Source organism: Amyelois transitella, chromosome 14, assembly GCF_032362555.1.
Source record: "Amyelois transitella isolate CPQ chromosome 14, ilAmyTran1.1, whole genome shotgun sequence".
Classification (NCBI taxonomy): Eukaryota; Metazoa; Arthropoda; class Insecta; order Lepidoptera; family Pyralidae; genus Amyelois; species Amyelois transitella.
The window spans coordinates 3,970,848-3,992,842 of record NC_083517.1 but is presented as its reverse complement, the minus strand read 5'-3'; the positions used below and the strand labels follow the sequence as shown (position 1 = coordinate 3,992,842).

Below are 21,995 nucleotides of genomic sequence, written 5' to 3'. Positions count from 1 at the left end.
GATTAGCCTGAACATCTAGAGCGTTAATTTGTGATGCCCTCAGCTGTCACAATCCACATAAGGTAAATAAGTGCTCAAAACGTGCATGCAGTTATAATTTCCAAACTCGCGAATGTAAACAACGGATTTGCTGCAACGCGCAATGTTTTTATACGATGTTTTTACTGAGCTGTTTTTATAATTGATCAATTTATTGATTCAAGATGCTTTATTTTATTATAAAGTGTAAGTGATAACATTCATACAAGATTGAGCATAATGTTGTCAGATAATTATTTGTTAAAATTTGCAAGAAGACAAAATACAACTGAAATTCGAACGACTTTCTTCATAGAACGACTAGGCTAAGGGCAGGTAGCACAGGTATTGTATGACTTTCATATATATCATCATCATAATTTAAACTTAAAAAAAAATCTATTTTGTCCACTCACCCTCACTCGCGCTTCCGTCAAATTAGTCCACATAGCGATCTCTTCCCTCGTGGACATATCAGGGTATCTGTTCCTCGCGAAGGTAGCTTCCAATTCCTGGAGCTGCTGGCTGGTGAAGTGGGTCCTCTGACGTCGCTGCCTCTTGTTCTTCTTGTCCCCTTTGTCGTCCATAGAAGGCTCGTCGGGACCAATGCCAGGGGTCGTTGACTCCGTTTTTATCGTTGGTTCCGATGTTAGGGGACGATTGCCTGAAACAATACGGTTGATTAAGTTTTCTGTACGTTGTAATACAATTTTTAATAATAACAAATACATTATACATGAACATCTTAATAAACTATAGTATTCTGAAGGTCTCAGGCAGAAATCGGATGATTTTTGACAAAACAATAAATCCCTACTTCACTAAAACTATTTCAACTTCCTTACTAATATTATAAATGCGAAGGTTACTCTGTCTTAACTAATCCTAAACCATTGAACCAATTTTAATCAAATTTGGTACATAGTTTACCTTAAATTGTAAAAAAAAACACGCGGAAAAATTTTGATTACGTACGTACAATTTATATGTAAAATAGCTCTTTGAAAATAACATTTCACTTAATTCCACCCAACTACAACAAAACAGACTATCACTTGGATGACAAAAGCAACTTACTCACGGAAAGAGGTAAGGTTATTTGATTAAAAATAAAATGATAAAATATAAAATAAAAAATAAAAAGTAGGGTGAAAATAAAAAACAGATCTATAGTGTTATAAATCAATGATCTATATATATATACATACTCGACATTGAAATTATCAGGGTCTTAACTGCCAACACGGTAGCGGTTGGTAAGCGCGGATTAGTAGGTACGCAAATAATTCCTTTATGACGTCTTGTCAATTCGCTGTTAAGATACGTCGATCTTTTGTAATTTTTTCACAATTCCTGCACATTCCTTCGCTTTATCCACATTCACAAGTTTTTTACTAACATTTTTAACTAGGACCGTCTTTTCATGACTGTAACTTTTTTTTTTTTTTTTTTTTTTTTTTTTTTTTTAAATAGGTCAAAATATCTCAGAGCCACTCAAATGGAGATATGGAATTGACAGATGGCTTCATATACCACGTAATTATAATGGGTGTCATCGAAACGAGTATCGCGGGTTCGATACGGAATATTACATCAATTCGTTACTGATAACAGCGATTGTAATCTGTCATATTGCTTTTATTTGTGTCTGTGGAGGTGTTCAGAAAAAAATTGCCATGTTACGTCTGAGGATTAGGCCCATAGCTGCGCCATATTTGATTAAAAATCAGTCAGACTTGATGACTGAAGTTTTGACTTCATCCACACTTTATAATAATAAAGAAATAAAATATTTGTATTTTTGTATATTTTAAGTAAAAATTAAGATAATGTGAAGCTTGAGTAAGAGATCATATAGGAAAGAACAGTAGAATTTACTATTCCCGGCATAGTCATGCTAGAGTTCGCCCGCAGCTCGTGCACAAACCAAAAAAAATGGTTTGTTTCTTGCCCAAATAAGTATCTTAATAAAATTTTAGATACATAGCACCGTTCTTGTTGAATTGGTCACTAGCAAAGAACTAGGAATTTAATAGTCTTATATGATTCGGATTTCTATGGAGGAAATTCTGATAGGATTTCTAATGGACATTGAATTGGGTCTTCAGCTACCTACATACCAAATTTCATGGTAATCAGTTCAGTAGTTTTTGCGTGAAAGAGTAACAAACATCCATACATCCATACAAACTTTCGCCTTTATAATAGTAGTAGGATTCAAAGACCATGTGCTACGTATCACAGTTGTAATTCTTGATTATATCTGCTATCGTTATCAAAAGGAATGTATATAAACAGAATTTTAGTACCAATAAATGTAGCAACGACACAGATATAAAATATCCAAAAAAATATATTGATTAAATTTTTCAAAATAAACTGAAACGGAGATATAATCGTATAGGCTTAGTCGAATGTTTTTAATTATCGTTTGCGTGTTAATTTACTCATATACTGTACGTTCTAGTTCTAGATTTTTATCGTAATTAGGCCTCATTTGTTTTTAAGTTTTACAGGTTGCCTAAACATCATTTAGGCAACCTGTAAAACTTAACTAAGTTCCTATTCTTTAGAGATTCAGATAAAACCTTATGAAAAATACAGATGATACACATTCAATTGCCTGAATGTGCAGGTTTCCTTACGATGTTTTCCATCACCAACTTGTACAAGGAGAAGACTACTATTAAACTGGTAATTAAAGCGAGTAATAACCGCACGTAGACAATTAAATCAATTCCTAAACTTATTGATAACATGCGAAGTTAATACACATGACTCGATTTAGGCAGGATTAAACTGCGCGGCATAAATTGAACAACTTTATTAAAACCATCAATCTACACGCTTGGCAATCTGGCGTGTAATGATCAGCCTGGATTAAAGTCGCCAAGTTTGCGGTCCGCCTAAATAGCTATCGTCGTTTATAAGGTGGAAGCCGATTCTTGACCGTGAAAATTTCAGAGATCATCGCTTCTATGCCGGTTTGCAAGGTCAATGAAAAAAATAATTGTATGTCAGTTACTTCTCCTCGTAGATTATAAAACAGGCTTCTAGTTTTAGGCGATGGACTAGTAACCTAGCAGCATCTCTGAATCTTAACGTCATGTTATGTACGCTGTATGTTATCATCATCCTTCTGGCGTTCTTTCTCGGGAGAAACCCGTGGTCAAACCACGTGTTGGATCTCTTTGGCTGCGCTTGACGCTAAATGGTTGGAGTTCGAAACTGATATCCGACGGTCTACGAACAATTTGCAACATAGCGTTTTCCACGGACGGAATGGACTCCTACTTTTTTGTCGACAAATCGGTTGAAAGTAAAAAGTCCTGTCGCCTAATCATATCTCGATGATGAAAAATAATTACGTAGTTGAACCGTTCGTAGGCGAAAGAACCACTTATATCGGAAAACTATTTCAGACATGTTGTAACAGCGATGGTGGCGCTAATTCTACGTGAATTTCCATAAACTAATTCGTAATTTGAATATCTTAATTCATATTTAGAATCATTCTAATTCTAAACACGAAGTAAATAGATTTGTACATGCACTTTTATCGTGAAGTGTCGACTCGATATCTGTAACATATGTTAGCCGATATTTACCTAGGTTGTCGGCGGCCGCAAAGGCTGCAGTGATCGATGAGTCGGTCGCTCAAAGCTGTGATAACGTATCGACATCGATATCGTGGATAGGGTTGCTGAATTTATTTAATATAGTTTTCTTGTCATTTGCGTGCGACATTTCGTAGTGCTATGTGGAATAACTACATATATGTTCGAAAATATTTCGTTTAGGAATTGAACTATGGATAACAAATTCAAAATCGGAAATTTTTCTTCTCGCAGATTGGAGGTTGCATTCTTAAGGTTATTTAGCCAACGGGCTCAAACTGTACCGACACACGTAAATATCATTCCTGGTAACGAGATCATGTTAAATAAATTTTTTTTAGTCTGCCCTTTTACTTCGGGTCCGATAGCTTTTGCAGAGGTCCAGACAATTGTTTCACAACCTAACTTACATGATTCCGTACAACGTGATTGTACTAACGTAGCATCATCATCTTGCATTTTATTTAGTTGTTTTGGTAATTCCCGTCCAAAATTATAAGTCCGACAAGTTAACACAAAATAAATGTTAATAAAAAGATAGATTACAAAACAGTGTCATAATAACATGAACTGAAATATAATGAAAAATATATTAGTAAATAATAGTATACTCAGATTAAACACTTTACACAGAAAAATATATATATCACTACATAAAAAAAATGTAAATAACAATCGTGGAGATTACACGAAATAAAACAAACGAACTGTAGCACGTAGCGTAACGCGTCGCCCTCGGCATGTTTGCGCACGCATTAGTAGAATAACGCGTCGGTATTTGCCATAGTTTCACCGGCTTACTCGGTTTGCTAACAGTTTTAAGTTTGTCACTTTGGTGGTCCGGCAATGAATGCCGACATTTTCAATCGGTAAAAACTGTCGCTTCGATTTGAATGGAATGCGCTTTCTATGCGCAGTGTGAGCTTTGTCAAGCAATGAAGTAAGTATAATGTAGAAATTTCGGATATCTTGGAAAATGTGTAGAGTATGACTTTTCATACTCTACTATACTTCCTGCACACTTATTACTCTTTAGTAATAAGTATGCAGGAAGCAAGATAAATCTACATAGATCGTAGCAAGTAAAAAATCAAAGTCTCTGCCTACCCCTCTGAAGGAAGGCATAATTTCATTTATAACAAAGTGGTTATGCGACTTGGAAACTAAAATTAGCGAGTTTAAATCTCTGAAATACTTAACTCTTCTCTTAGTGACATCAATGAAGTCACAGAAGAAAAATTTCTTTGTTAAATACAAAGAAATTTAAATTATCTGAAACACTCCTTACATAATTTATGTCGTAAGTCGAATGCACATTTTTATGCTCGTGACTCCGATAATGTTATCTTACAATTCAAGATTATTTTCAGCTCGATCAATTGTAAGTAATTCGGGAATCTTGACAGGTCGGCACAACAAAGCACATAAATCGGTGTAAAGTCGAAGCTCTTTACAACCTTTATGTATCGAGACTTCAAGAATCCCTTATAATGTTATAGTAATAACACTTTAGATATGAGAAGAATTTTATTGATAACATAAGTATAAATCAAAATAAAATGATGTACTTGAATATTTGATTTAGACGGCTGATTACGAACCTTTTTAGGATAACAAATGGCGAAATGGCTCTCATACTTTCGTCTTGCATAGTAAGGCTCTGAATAAGCATGCGTTGACAAATGTAGTACGACACCTCTCTACTATAAATAATTATGTGGTATCCACATAAGTTTAAGGCAGGTGTATTTCATGAACCGCTTAAAAATGTGCAGTAGGATATCAAATAATATCCTTAAAAGGGTCTTTGTTAATGATATTATGTTACTTTAAAAGACAATTGGTATGGAAAAATCGATCTTGACTACGTATTCTTAATGAATTATAGGATCATTTTGATGATTTAACATAAAATGTTACGGAAAGACGCTCTTGCGCGATTCCGACTTCACCTAGCCTGTTTAAAAGTCCCGAGCACACCAAACACAGGTCATTAACAGAGCAGTTTGAAAGTGAATCCGCACCCAGTTGTAATACAAGAAAGTCTTCATAATCGTCATACAGCTGCGGTGTTTCAATTTGATGTGACGAGTTTGAGGTGCGTGCCTGCTTTAAAACTGCGCTGCGCTTGATGTGCTAATTACAAATGTCCTGTTGTAAATCTAACTACTCACTATCATCGGTATGCTTACGGTCCCGCCGGGGTCTGGGCGGCGCGTACAGAGACTGCTCCACCCCGGAGCCCCCGGATGCGAGTGACGAGTGCCCGCTGTCTCGGAATTCCCCGGTTTCTGCCCATACTGTAAACAAAATTTTTTTTATTGTTTTCAATCATTCACATTATTATAAAAATCCTCTTTCCCAAAGGAGTAGGCAGACACTATATCTTTACAAACCACTTGCGAAATATACCCTACTTCTATATTGTGTGAAATATGCCCTTCCTATGTCTTTTTGCCTTTGTTCACAACTATAAGTTATGGACAGCGTTTCTGTTTAAAAAGGTAATCATGAAACTCACTTTCGTATTGATATGGCTCGTATGGATTAGAATAGCTGAACCTTGTATTTCCAAAATGCGCTCCACTGTAATAATGATGTAAACATTATCAACACATAAACCGCGCGAGCGCGGAACGCCCAAAACGTTAACGTGCGCGCATAAATTCAATTAACGTTACTAATAGCTTCATTATTTACCGCGGAAATCTTGACAAAGTAATGTTTTCGCTGAGAGACGATGACGCCCCGTCGCTGTACGGTAATTAAGTGCCCCCGAACACTTGTTAACAAATTAGTCACGGGAGACCGTGTGCGCTCGCCCTTATTTATAGCGCCCGCCAGATGAGTTGCATGTGCATGTTTGTTTTGGACTTTTTTAAAGTTATGTTAAAGAGTTGGAGTATTTTTAATGTGTAAGAATTTAGGTTTGTATTTTTAACATGAAACAACTTATTCAAACCAAAAACTTATGAACAAGAATAACTGTGCCCGCGACTTTGTCCGCGTGGAATAGTTATTTTGGGCATCATTAAAGCCCTCAAGGATGAATAATTTTCCCCGGTTTTTTTCACATTTTCCATTATTTCTTTGCTCCTTATAGTTGCAGCGTATTATATAGCCTAAAGCCTTCCTTGATAAATGGCCTATTCAACGCAAAAAGAATTTTTCAATTCGACCCAGTAGTTCCTGAGATTAGCGCGTTCAAACAAACTCTTCAGCTTTATAATATTAGTAAAGACTTGTTATCAATTAAGGTTTTTTTTTGGCATCCTGCGATAGTAGAACTATTAGATTGCCAGTATTGTCAAAAGATGGAGCCTAATGTGAACGGACTGTGTAGCTATGCAGAAACAATATAGGTATACCGAATGAGTATTCCTACAAAAAATGCTTATATTTTTTTGTCATGATTCACAAGACAAATAATTTGAAACCCGAAAATATGCTAACAATTAATCTCACACTACATTATCACACCACCCATGCTGCTACAAAACCATTTACAAACAAACCACAGAGAAAAAGACACTAAATAAATAACAGTACATTCTTTATTCCTATGCCCGGTTTTCATTCAAAACTGTCGTGTTCTAAATTTAATTTGTATCAAAAAATAAATGCACATCTTTTCCCATTGTTATTTTTTACACTGTATTTTATTTATAGTAGCCTAGCGCTTAAGCTATTGAGCCGTTTGTTTTGGGAAAAGTCACGAACAATCGCGATTGACAATTGCAATTAAAAATACGTAACTGTCAGAGGATTCCTTTGTTTTTTCTTTCACATTTTCCGTTCGAAATGATTGCTGTATTCATGGCAATAAAGTTTATTAGACTCACGTGCGTCAAATTGACGCATTGGATTCGAGATAAGATATTCGTATGTATATTCAGAATGAACTTTTCATTAAATAATTTATATAGTATTATTTGATTAGTTTCAAACACAATATCTTGAACATCTGAATTATTATTGTGAATCTCACCATAGTTCTAGTTTACCAAATTTTATGTTAAAGTTAACTTTGGTAGTATCAATAAAGGTCGACAAAAGTATAATAAAAATTATAGTGGCGCTTTTAATTTTACTGAACCGGAGACTTGACGGCTTGTTTTGATTTGGTTATTGTTATAGTCATATGGTGCAATCAAATCTTAAAATAAATCGAACCCTCAGATAAGTCAATATAACTAACATAACCTAACCAAAAACTACATCTGGATTGTATATAAAATTTAAACAAAGGTATACTCGTTTTTAAATCCTAGTAATTTAATTAAAATTATTATAAAATCAACATAATAATTTGATATTATTTTTAAATTTTGTAATAGAAACCCTGACCTGTCCCGTAAACTACATATTGACCATGACTTTTCATATTATTTCAACAAAAAAATAATCATATTAATAAATGACTGTAGGAAAAGGAACATATGTGACGTTATCGCTTCAAAACAAACGCCGGCACAAACGTACAGAGCAAACGACACACGTTCAAATAAATTTAATGTTTGCAGGTTTGATAAGAGTGATAAAGAGGTACGTTCATTGTTTTATTGGGGCCATAAAGTGGTCCACGCACGTTTATAGCGACGACTCGTGAACCCTCGCTCAGCTGAGACACAGATTAAAAGCTTGCTACTGTGGTCGCGATAACTTGTTATTCCAATCAAATGCGATCAAATCAGTGGCAATCAAAGATTAAAAATTAATGCTTCCCTAAAGGCAAAATAACTTATTACTTAGTTACAGTCTTAAACTTATAATATGTATCTATACAGACATTTCAAATGTGCTGTCTTGACTTTATTTAGTTTCACCTTAGATTAAAAGTTTTCCACGGTAATCATAATAAATAATTTGAATGTTTGTTTTCAAATTTCAAAGAAAATTGAAGAGATCATGAGAAATTTGTTTATATATTGATAAAATGGAATAAATAGTCATAATTTGTAGTAATTTTTTACATAATTCATTATGAACTGTTAAACATATGATTACAGGCATCATAAAAATTATATTTATTATGACACCTGTATTTCTTATTTCTTACTCCACAAAAATATTATGAAAACGTTATATGAAATGACATTTTGTGTTCGAGTGTACCATTCCACAGTCACTGTAATTGTATCACGGCTATTACACGACGGTTCATATCTTTTATGACGGAACATTTACACATGTTTTTGAAAAAGGGAGTGTAACACATTAAAGTTAATAATGCAATATCCAAGAAAAGCGTATTTGTAATTCAGAAGACATTAAATTAAAAGTTTACGGCTCGAATATATGTATATTTCAGGTTGTAAACTGTAAAAATATATTTCTAATAAGATGTAGTAAAAGAGTGAGAATAATTTACGGCGTAGGTAACCGTGGTATATTTGAATACAAGACGGGTTTTATTTCACTTGTGGTCGTATCTTTCATGGATTTTACAATGTTTTTATAGCTTTTCTGCTGGAGCCACAATCAACTTTTTGATTCTTCTATAATGTAAAGTTGAATTATGTTTAGCTCTTAGACAATTTGTGACACAAATTTTTAAAAAGTCAAAATAAGTTTTTAAAAGTCAAAGAAATATAATAATACTAGCTTTTGCCCGCGGCTTCGCCCGCGCAAATGTATTTTTGATTATAAGGATATGCCATAAAATTTCACCCATTTTTTAATCCCGTATCGTGCGGGACTGTTTTAAGTTAATATTTGATTTAAATTCATAATGGCTTCTCCCGTCTTGTCCCGTCTCTTCTCGTTCTGTTCCGTCCCGTCCCAAACTGCTGTGTCTCGTCCTGCCCCGTCCAGTCCTATCCTGTCCCATCCCATCCTATTTAGTGCCATCCTGCTTTCCGCAACTGATACGATTTTTTTACTAACCAATATTTAAGACTTCTCGCACTTCGACGCCCATCAGAAAACGAAGTTTCATACAAACTTCCAACCCTCATTTTTCGCCCTTAAGATGCAGTTTTCAAAATCCAATGTTTTAATGATTATTTCATACTAACCAAAATTTAATTCTAAAATTTCATGTTCAAAAATACTAAAACTACCATACACATAAACATACCAAATTTCATCAAAATCGGTCTAGATAGGCTGTAAAAGCGGAACGATGATTCACCCCCCTTTAACTGTTTTGGAGGTTATTTTTTGAAAAAAAAAGTAGCCTATGTTTGAACGCGTATCTTAATCTATATGCATTTCAAATTTCATTAAAATCGGTTCAGCGGTTCAGGCGTGAAAGCCGAACGATGATTTTCATACAAACTTTCACCCCCCCATTTGACTTTTTTGGAGGTCGATTTTAGAAAAAAAGTAGCCTATGTTTGAACGCGTATCTTAATCTATATGCATTTCAAATTTCATTAAAATCGGTTCAGCGGTTCAGGCGTGAAAGCCGAACGATGATTTTCATACAAACTTTCACCCCCCATTTGACTTTTTTGGAGGTCGATTTTCGAAAAAAAGTAGCCTATGTTTGAACGCGATTCTTAAACTATATACATATTAAATTTCATCAAAATCAGTCCAGCGGTTCAGGTGTGAAAGCGGAACGATGATTTGGAATACTTTGGGGGTCGATTTTTGAAAAAAAAAATAGCCTATGTTTGAACGCGGGTCTTAAACTATATAAATACCAAATGTCATCAAAATCGGTTCAGCGGGTCAGGCGTGAAAGCGGAACGATGATTTTCATACAAACTTTCACCCCCCCCATTTGAGTAATTTGGGGGTCGATTTTTCAAAAAAAAAAAGTAGCCTATGTTTGAACGCGGGTTTTAAACTAAATACATACCAAATTTCATCAAAATTGGTTCAGTGGTTCAGGCGTGAAAGCGGAACGATGATTTTCATACAAACTTTCAATCCCCCATTTGACTATTTAGGGGGTCGATTTTTCAAAAAAAACGTAGCCTTTACTTGAACGCGGGTCTTTAACTATATAAATACCAAATTTCAACAAAATCGGTTCAGCGGGTCAGGCGTGAAAGCGGAACGATGATTTTCATACAGACTTTCAACCCCCCATTTGACTATTATGGGGGTCAATTTTTGAAAAAAAAAGTAGCCTATGTTTGAACGCGTATCTTAGTCTATATGCATTTCAAATTTCATTAAAATCGGTTCAGCGGTTCAGGCGTGAAAGCCGAACGATGATTTTCATACAAACTTTCACCCCCCCATTTGACTATTTTGGAGGTCGATTTTCCAAAAAAAGTAGCCTATGTTTGAACGCGATTCTTAAACTATATACATATTAAATTTCATCAAAATCAGTTCAGCGGTTCAGGCATGAAAGCGGAACGATGATTTTGAATACTTTGGGGGTAGATTTTTGAAAAACAAAAAAAGGCTATGTTTGAACGCGGATATTAAACTATATAAATACCAAATTTCATCATAATCGGTTCAGCGGGTCAGGCGTGAAAGCGGAACGATGATTTTCATACAAACTTTCATCCTCCCATTTGAGTATTTTGGGGGTCGATTTTTGAAAAAAAAACGTAGCCTATGTTTGAACGCGGGTTTTAAACTATATACATACCAAATTTCATCATAATCGGTTCAGCGGGTCAGGCGTGAAAGCGGAACGATGATTTTCATACAAACTTTCATCCCCCCATTTGAGTATTTTGGGGGTCGATTTTTGAAAAAAAACGTAGCCTATGTTTGAACGCGGGTTTTAAACTATATACATACCAAATTTCATCAAAATTGGTTCTGCGGTTCAGGCGTGAAAGCGGAACGATGATTTTCATACAAACTTTCATCCCCCCATTTGAGTATTTTGGGGGTCGAATTTTGAAAAAAAAACGTAGCCTATGTTTGAACGCGGGTTTTAAACTATATACATACCAAATATCATCAAAATTGGTTCAGCGGTTCAGGCGTGAAAGCGGAACGATGATTTTCATACAAACTTTCAATCCCCCATTTGACTATTTAGGGGGTCGATTTTTGAAAAAAAAAGTAGCCTATGTTTGAACGCGGGTCTTTAACTATATACATACCAAATTTCATTATAATCGGTTCAGCGGTTCAAGCGTGAAAGCGGAACGATGATTTTCATACAAACTTTCAACCCCCCATTTGACAATTTTGGGGGTCGATTTTTGAAAAAAAAAGTAGCCTATGTTTGAACGCGGGTTTTAAACTATATACATACCAAATTTCATCAAAATCGGTTCAGTGGTTCGGCCGTGAAAGAGGAACAGACAGACAGACAGACAGACAGACAGACAGACTTTCGCATTTATAATATTAGTACGGATACCAAATATCATCAAAATTGGTTCAGCGGTTCAGGCGTGAAAGCGGAACGATGATTTTCATACAAACTTTCAATCCCCCATTTGACTATTTAGGGGGTCGATTTTTGAAAAAAAAAGTAGCCTATGTTTGAACGCGGGTCTTTAACTATATACATACCAAATTTCATTATAATCGGTTCAGCGGTTCAAGCGTGAAAGCGGAACGATGATTTTCATACAAACTTTCAACCCCCCATTTGACAATTTTGGGGGTCGATTTTTGAAAAAAAAAGTAGCCTATGTTTGAACGCGGGTTTTAAACTATATACATACCAAATTTCATCAAAATCGGTTCAGTGGTTCGGCCGTGAAAGAGGAACAGACAGACAGACAGACAGACAGACAGACAGACTTTCGCATTTATAATATTAGTACGGACATACCAAATTTCATCATAATCGGTTCAGCGGGTCAGGCGTGAAAGCGGAACGATGATTTTCATACAAACTTTCATCCCCCCATTTGAGTATTTTGGGGGTCGATTTTTGAAAAAAACGTAGCCTATGTTTGAACGCGGGTTTTAAACTATATACATACCAAATTTCATCAAAATTGGTTCTGCGGTTCAGGCGTGAAAGCGGAACGATGATTTTCATACAAACTTTCATCCCCCCATTTGAGTATTTTGGGGGTCGAATTTTGAAAAAAAAACGTAGCCTATGTTTGAACGCGGGTTTTAAACTATATACATACCAAATATCATCAAAATTGGTTCAGCGGTTCAGGCGTGAAAGCGGAACGATGATTTTCATACAAACTTTCAATCCCCCATTTGACTATTTAGGGGGTCGATTTTTGAAAAAAAAAGTAGCCTATGTTTGAACGCGGGTCTTTAACTATATACATACCAAATTTCATTATAATCGGTTCAGCGGTTCAAGCGTGAAAGCGGAACGATGATTTTCATACAAACTTTCAACCCCCCATTTGACAATTTTGGGGGTCGATTTTTGAAAAAAAAAGTAGCCTATGTTTGAACGCGGGTTTTAAACTATATACATACCAAATTTCATCAAAATCGGTTCAGTGGTTCGGCCGTGAAAGAGGAACAGACAGACAGACAGACAGACAGACAGACAGACTTTCGCATTTATAATATTAGTACGGACATACCAAATTTCATCATAATCGGTTCAGCGGGTCAGGCGTGAAAGCGGAACGATGATTTTCATACAAACTTTCATCCCCCCATTTGAGTATTTTGGGGGTCGATTTTTGAAAAAAGCGTAGCCTATGTTTGAACGCGGGTTTTAAACTATATACATACCAAATATCATCAAAATTGGTTCTGCGGTTCAGGCGTGAAAGCGGAACGATGATTTTCATACAAACTTTCAATCCCCCATTTGACTATTTAGGGGGTCGATTTTTGAAAAAAAAAGTAGCCTATGTTTGAACGCGGGTCTTTAACTATATACATACCAAATTTCATTATAATCGGTTCAGCGGTTCAAGCGTGAAAGCGGAACGATGATTTTCATACAAACTTTCAACCCCCCATTTGACAATTTTGGGGGTCGATTTTTGAAAAAAAAAGTAGCCTATGTTTGAACGCGGGTTTTAAACTATATACATACCAAATTTCATCAAAATCGGTTCAGTGGTTCGGCCGTGAAAGAGGAACAGACAGACAGACAGACAGACAGACAGACAGACTTTCGCATTTATAATATTAGTACGGATTACACATTTGGCTGCCTCCTTCACTTGCATTCACTTGTTATTTTTTTATACATTGTGTAAGAGCTTTTTCTATTTAGTCGCCTCCTATGACAAATGAAAATGTAAAGGATTACTAGAATATGCCCGCTTAACATGAAAAATGGCATTAAATTCTTTTTTCAGGAATTCCTTTCTTAATAATCCCTTGGGCCACATAAGGTTCCTAATCTACATAAAAACTTTACAATATCCAGACCCAGCGTTTCGAACTGTCCGTTGACATGTCACTCAATCAGTCAGTCAGTGTCTTCTTTTATTAAATGAGATTATAATAATGAATGCATGTGCACCGTAGATACAAGTATAACAGGTTATCATCTGCCGTCATAGAGTATTACAGTAATCAAAGACCACACGGTCTGCTTCATATCGTAATCCTGTTAACCGGATGTGGTCCGAGTGTCAGTTTCCTGTCCACTCCTGAAATCATAGTCTGTGGGGGGCTATCTTGAATGGTGTAACGATTAACAAACATTTGACCTGGTGATAAAGCAACTGCTTAATATAATGAAGCAAGCAACATAATGCAGCTTTGTATGAACTGCCACGTTTTTATTAACTCGTTTCTTGATAGATTATATTGATGTACAATTCAGAGGTGGGATAAAAAATCTTTTGTAATTAATATTCGACAAAATTGGGTTATAGTTTGACGTTGTCTAGGTGTTTGTCTCTTTAATCGTAACTTACAAATAGATACTGATGCATAATAATTGTCTTTAGAGGCGCTGTGGCTACATTAGTTCTTTAGCTAAGTAAATCATAGATCCGTGTAGTTCCCGGAACATGTTAAAAGAACCACTCTGTTCCGTGGATGTTGTAAAAGGCGACTAAAGGATATGCGAAATCACTTAAGATTTTAATTTTGGGCGAAGGGCCAGTAAACTGTCATTATTTGAATCTCAATTCCACCATTGAGTAATACAGCTGAAAGTGGCCTTTCAGTTTTTTCAAGACTGTTGACTCTGTTTACCCTGCAAGCGATATAGACGTGACAATATGTATGTATGTAAGAAGGTTTTACTGCAGATATAAAAATCTTCACTATGAAATTTAAGTCATAATAATAATGGGAGATTTCAAAGTTAACTATATCAATAGGATCATTTAAGGATCAATTTCTATCAAATAAAAAGATTTAATGAAACTTTTCATGAATATTTATTGAAGTTTCTGGGATATCTAATACAAACAAACTCGCCGCGGAATGGGACTTAATAACACGAATATGTAGTGATAATAATAAACATATACATAGAATATCATTGGTATATCAGTAGGCACAGTAGCTTCATGTCGGCAAACACTTTCCTTACGAAATTACTACAAAAATTGATTAGATATCCCGTGATAAGCGAATTGTGAAGGGCCGAGTAGCTACCGTTTTACCAAAACCAATATCTACGGCCAATCGCGTTGCTATTCACGAATTATCACTCAAATTAATGGAGTGTAAGTTATAAATGGCCGTCGGATTACGTCGATCCGTTTTATTCCTATTTTACCTACCGTAAAGAACCTTCATTGAAAACGTACACAAATTCACGGGAGCATCCACTAATTTTGAGGTGCTCTGTCTCCTTTGCTCTTATAAAGAGGGACTCGCTCTGTCTCACTCCCACGACCCTCCTCTGTAACGTGATTCATCATCATTTCTCGGTTTGCTGGTTTTCCATTCACGCTGCGCCATTGGCGTTTCCCGTACAATGTCCGCGCTGGATTTATGATCTTAATTTTCTTGCTACCTGGCCTTAATAAATATCTGAATATTAATACTTAGAATTACTTTTCTATTTTCCACTTACATTTCTTCCAAAAAATATTTTTAGCTACCTCATCCCATTTTATTAAACTCTTGTTTCTACGGAATTGCATATTCATGAGTTTACATATAAGTAATATATCATCATCGTAGTCCTGGCGTTTTATTTTATGCCAATTATATCTTTGTTATGAGATACCAATCAGATTTCTTATATATATATATATATATACGGGACAAAACAACAGCCGTACAGCATTTATCGCGAATTATCATGAAAAAGTTTTAGATTTTCTTGTATAACATCGGACGCAATCTTCGTTTGCTACAAAACAATGATAATAAAGTAAATGTCCGAAAAAATAATAAAAAGACCATTTAGAATCCCTAGATGCTCCCAATTAGTATTCCAAATAGTCGCCGACACGACATATCGTACACGTATAATGTAAAGAGTGGACCGCTCCCGAGGCACGAACCGCGCATAACTTTTGCACAACCGACCCTACATACACTAACTCCAATCTTAAAATAAGGTGCATAAGTACCAAACTTGTCCGCAACGCCTCGGCGACTTCGCCCCAGACGCGGTTTCTATTTCACCGAAGCAATAACAGTCTTACCGTTCTTGTAAATAGGTTCAGAATGATGAAGTTGCTACGGCCGTTCGTGGAGTGCGGGACTTTGAGGCTTATGGTAATTGTAATAAAGCGGAGTGCAGCAGTTATGGCACGTGAGAGGTTCTAGACCAAATCCCGAGTAAGCTGTAACTTCCTTTTGGATTTTCGGAAGCCATTTATCAGTCTGATGTGAGCGTCTGGAAATTTTTCATGTTTCGTTATTGTTGCGAGACGTGACGCGTACGCGAGGATGCCTCTCGTTTTGTTTATTGACCACGTAGGATATGTAAGTACGTTTCAAGGTCATTCTAATTCGTTTATAAATAGATATTATGGCGTCTTTATCTTTTATGGGGTAGACAGAGCTTACAGTTTCAGTGACAGGTTGCTAGCCCATGTCTTTAAAGGAGAAAGCCTTTCATTTAATGGTTTTTTACAATCTTCAAGGGAAGAGAATGCAGCTCATAGTTTGTTTTTTCTTTGCTAAGAGACAAGCATGGAGGTTTGTATATAATTTAATGTAGGTAATTGTAATTTGCGTCATGCAATCAGTATCTATGAAAGATAATGTAGTTGTACATACACTAATGAGTTAGTAACGGCAGAAGCTTCTGAATGTGATGAATCACAAAATACATAATTATTTGTATAATTTTTTTTATATAAAAATCCTCATTATACTGTCGTTTTGCCCTGGCTGCGCGCTCTCTGGGGAGGACCGAGTAAGACGGCCTGAAAGTACTGGGGTCAAATAATTACTATAGAATGACTACTGTCTTGAATTTTGTGACCGTGTTTACAGAGGAATCTCAGATATCAGATCATGATTCTTTGATGATTCATGATTGATCATGATAAACATACATATTCAGTTTCCTATATATACAGTGCCGGTTTCCTTTCAGTATAATAATAACAAAATACAACATAATATCACTTTCAAATTTATAGCTGAACGTAGCCTATCAAATTTTTGAAGACTGTTGGCTCTGTTTACCCCAAATGGGATAAAGACCTGACTATATGTATTTATATTAATATGGTGAAATACTTGGCTTTTTATTATAATTTAGTATAATATTGGTTAGTTAAGTACCAAAAATAGCTCGTTTGTCTCTATTTCTACGTCTAGATAAATATTTTATGAGCGGCTACAAACTAGTAGGTCCCTCGCGGGTATTACAGTGAGATAAATCAGTAACCCTTCTACCACAAGCAAATTACAGACCACCTGAGACTGGTAAAAATGCCCCACAAAATTATTAGCGACTAGCTGGGGTGGATCATGCCCCATGCCTAACTAATGGTGATTTAATTTTAAAGTTTGAAAAAGATGTTGTTTTGAGTATAAAACCATTTAAATAATGAAAGAATGAACCACATAAAAGCACGCCTCTTTCCCGAAGGGGTAGGCAGAGGCATTTTTATGAATACTTCTTTCGCTTCATCCATATCCACAAGTATCTTAGAGATTATCTTCGTAAAAGCTCGTCGGTTTTGGATACTCTTGACCTGACCATTCGCCAGGACGTCCTTGATTTGATCAAATTACGTAAGGTAAAATATGAAATAGTAAAAAATTGGTATTAAGAGATACTTCTATATTTAGAGCTGTCTTGCCACTAGCAGTGTTACCGAAAGGTCCGGCCAAAAATACCCTAAACTGAAAAGTTTGCATGAATGCAATGACAGTAATGAATTAGGACGAACTGAAAGAAATACGTAGGGCAGGAGTAAAAAATGTTATAGCTTATAACAGAGAATATTACATAATACACAACGAAGAAAATCTGTATCGTTCAACGGTTATTACCGCTTACAACTCGCTAAACAACACAACAGCTTCAAAAACTGACCCGTTCTCATAACACAAATGTTATTTCGTTCGCAACCCTACCACAACGACATCGTAGACACCGCAATATTAAAGATCTAAGGAAATGAGTTGAGGGGACACAGAATTGGCCTCCGAGTGACTATTCCGGCCGGGTCGAGGGTGAAAGTATTCAGAAGGCAATCACTGGTCCCATATGGGCTCAAATTACTTTGCAGTCTCTAGCACGATGAGAACATGACAAGTGGAATGGGGTGTCGTGATTTGGAGCATGCGGTCTGGTTATTGTAATAGAGGCCCTGTACAAACTGAGTGCAATAGGGTTTTTATTGCAAATTATTACGATTACTTTCTTGTTTTATTAGCTGAAATGATGTTCATAAAAATATGTTCATATTTTGTTTGTATATATACAACGGTTTTTTTTTTCAAAGGAATAGAGAAAGTTTTTTATTATATTGAAAAAATTTAATAAATGAAGGAATGATATAAGCTTATCTGTTCCTAACAAAATGGTTGGATAGCATCTTACATGAATGTAATTGATTTGGTTTCGTTTCGGTTATATACCTACAGAATATTTGTAATTTATTACATACATAAGTTTATTACATACAAAGTAGTTTAGAAAGTCCCTCATGAGTGAAAAAGTCACGGGAAAAAGCTTGTGAACCACAGCACAAACAAATCAATTATTAAATGCAAATAGACAAACAAAAATACATCAGAACTCACATTGTTTCTTCACCATCCATTGCGGAGGATTAGGGACGCGAGCGCCATTTTCATTTTCAATTTGCATAAATATTAGTGGGAGCTATAATGTCATAAATATATTAGTGCGGTGGTACAGATTTTATGGTGATTACGAAATTATAGCCGACCCGTTTGGGGTGGAGACCGCAATATGCCGCCGTTGTCAAGAGCCTTATCAAATGATTTTTGCTGGTGCACTTGGTTTGAAATAAAATAAATAAATACTTATAGATATAATTAGATAAACTTTCGCTTTCTTTGAGCATTATTCAACTTTCATGAAATATCGCTAACGATGAAACTATTGTTGTGCCGTGTGGTTCCCGGCACCAATAGAAGAAAGGATAAGACCACTGTATCTCTTTCCCATGGATGTCGAAACAAGCGACTAAGATATAGGCTTATGAATATGGGATTCTTCTTTTAGGCGATGGGATAGCAATCTGTTACTATTTGAATCTCAATTCTATGATTTAGCCTAACAGCTAAGCGTTGTCTTTCAGTCTTTCGGGACTGTTGGCTCTATCTACCCCGCAGGGGATATAGACGTGATTATATGTATGTACGTATGAGAAACTATTTTTATGAGCTTCTTTCGTATGTGGTCATATGGTTTAAATAGGCACTTGTGTTAAAAACCTTGATAGTAAAGAAGATTATGAACGGTCAAATCGATTCTCATTAAAATTCTACATTCAACGACCAATTTCATTTAATGTGGGGTATCAAACAAACTCGAAAAGTTTAGATTGCTCCTAGTATCAAAATGAGTACCAAATTATATTCGTTAAACTTCTAGAATGACACAATTCATCTTTTTTATCCTGGCGTAAGTCTCAGTTACGTCTGGAGAGGAATTCGGGAGTCTTTGACCATGATCCCGGTTGGGGTAAGTCAGGTTTTAACACGAAGCGACACTCATGTGTTGAAACTACTCGGATTATATTTTTATTTTCTTTCTAAATCCTAAGCATTGTCTACCTTTTACAGTCTAATACTTACACATATTTTATTATTATTAAAATTTATTATGAAAATAAGCAATAATGCACATCCCATTCCTTAAGCTAGGTATGCATTATTTGGGGAATAATGGTGGAGTCATAATAATATAATTACGTGGGGCGGAGGCTGTCATAAAGCGGTGTCATCCGCCATTGTCGGTAGTTCATATATCACAGGACACGTCACTGTGTTTTATACAGTGAACCTAAATTAGACTCAAATTCTGTGTGCGAAATTTCACAATGTCATCGTGATTATTATGGGATTTGAATAGGAAATTTAGTTAGGTACGGAGGGCCAAGGTGTAGTGAGGTTTCATATAAAACTACGCGTGGTCACATAAAATTAAAATTTGATCTGTAAAAATCTTAGTAACTTCTTAGTGATGTGTAGAAATAAGCACTTAAAGATTCCCACAGGTATAGGAAAGAACCTATTACTGGAGAATAATTATCAAAATCAAGTAAACGATTTTTAAATCTGTTTATTAATTTTTGGATTAATAATTAGTAGTTGTTCTTTTTAATAATACTTCCACAGTTGAAAAGTAATTAACTATCATAGAAATCAAAACAACCAAAAAAGAATTCTAAACAAAAGTTGTAAAATGTTCTTAAAACTACACTAGGGAAAGTTTTTCACAGATCACTAGAGGCAATAAATATAAAATACAATACAATATTTTGTGTACTCTCCAACCGATATTAGGGCAAACATTGTAGTCATTACAATGTGGCATTGTCGTATTGTGACTTTCGGCCATCAGGGCATTACGGGACTATTTGTTCTAGATCTTTTGTACGAGGGCGAACAGACAACAATTTGTCATAAAGTATAAAGATTTATTGCCCGATGTGTGTACAATGTGCGCTACTCTTTAACAACCGTTATTCCTCCCTTTTATAGCGGCAAATAAAATGAAAATAAACGGAAAGTAATAACAGAGATGGGGACATTATTTTGGGAATATTATATGCCTAGGTCTGGGTTTGTTCTTTTATTCAGGGTTGTAAAAAATGTTGCATAAATACCTAAGTACCTAGTTTTGTATAGTAACTAAAATTACAATATAGCTATCATCCGTAGATCCGCTAGTTCTACTACATTCTCGTTTTTAAAAAATTTGAGGTAACAGGTTAGTCAAGAATATAAAACGAGATGAAGGGATGACCAACAAATAAACGAACACTTTAAAAATTTATATGTATGTTCAGCTTTATTAAGATTGGATAAAAGATTTTTATTGGGAAGTCGAATCAGCCAATAGATAAAATAAACAGAATAAGTCAGTTAAGTTTATTAAAGACCACAAGACAAATTCTCAAAACCCATTACACACTAACAAGTCGAAATCCCACACCATTGATCACCGAAATAACTCGGAAAGAAATGAAATCTAACCCTATCTACAACAGATTGTCCTAAAAATGGCAATGAGAGTGAAAGTGCAGAAAGGGCTGACCACCTAACGGGTTGACAGATGGTCGGCTAGGGTTGGCATCTGTGACCATCAATCACTGGGCTGGTAAATATTGTCTACTGTTGACTTATTGTTTGCCAATACAAATGCGATTTCATGCTGGGCAATTCATTACTTGACTTCGATTGATAGTCGATGGTGATAAGTTAAATGGTTTCCGATACCTTGATATCCTTACTAATGACATGACATTTTCGAATGCACGGAAATAGTTTGAAAAAGTTTACTTTCACTAGATTTTGATGGGAATGCTAAACAGATGCACAGAAAAACTGTTACATGAAAAATATATAGTACACACGGCTCAGGAGATACCTGGGCCACCTTCAAGACACAAATCAAGGCAATGTAGCAAACCTATCTTACATTGTATTTTTGTGAAATTTTGAGTGATTAAATTATTGTGGTTAAAGTAATGTTGTTCTTTTTTTACACAGGGAGGAAAATAGGGATACCATCTATCTGATGGTAATGGTTTGTCGAGCCTGTAGCATATTAGAACTTCTTAAGTATAAAATGGAATTTATTTAACAATTTTTATCTTAATTCCTTGCCCAAATGAAAAAAGAAATAGGTACCCAGTTTGTAAATATTATCAAAATTCATAAGATCCACGAGAGGGCGTGAGCGGCAGATGTTGCATCCGCCCCTAGGCTTGCACCAAAAAACGCTGCGAAGGCGTGGTAGTCATAAATTTTGTCAAAATATGCTCCACGCTAACACTTCCCATATCTCTCCCTATTAGAATAACACTACAATTTGTTAACAGAATGCGTGTCATATGTCTCGTAGCTATGCCACATATTTAGCGGACTAATTGCCGACGACAAAGTTTAATAGCCCGTGCACATGTTAAT

General features: G+C 35.6%; 1 protein-coding gene across 3 annotated transcripts in view; it reads right to left on the bottom strand.

Moving 5' to 3' along the window:
• LOC106130928 (pituitary homeobox homolog Ptx1) overlaps nt 1-21,995 on the bottom strand; it is a 46,256-nt gene that overhangs the window by 9,956 nt on the left and 14,305 nt on the right. For 2 of the 3 annotated variants that reach the window (XM_013329876.2, XM_013329877.2), the window contains exons 3-4: nt 5,810-5,935; nt 435-682 (exon numbers count right to left, since the gene is read on the bottom strand). In XM_013329876.2, the coding sequence (XP_013185330.2) occupies nt 435-682; nt 5,810-5,935 (374 nt within the window). The remainder of the gene's footprint in view (nt 1-434; nt 683-5,809; nt 5,936-21,995) is intronic. The other variant, XM_013329878.2, reaches the window with a different exon arrangement.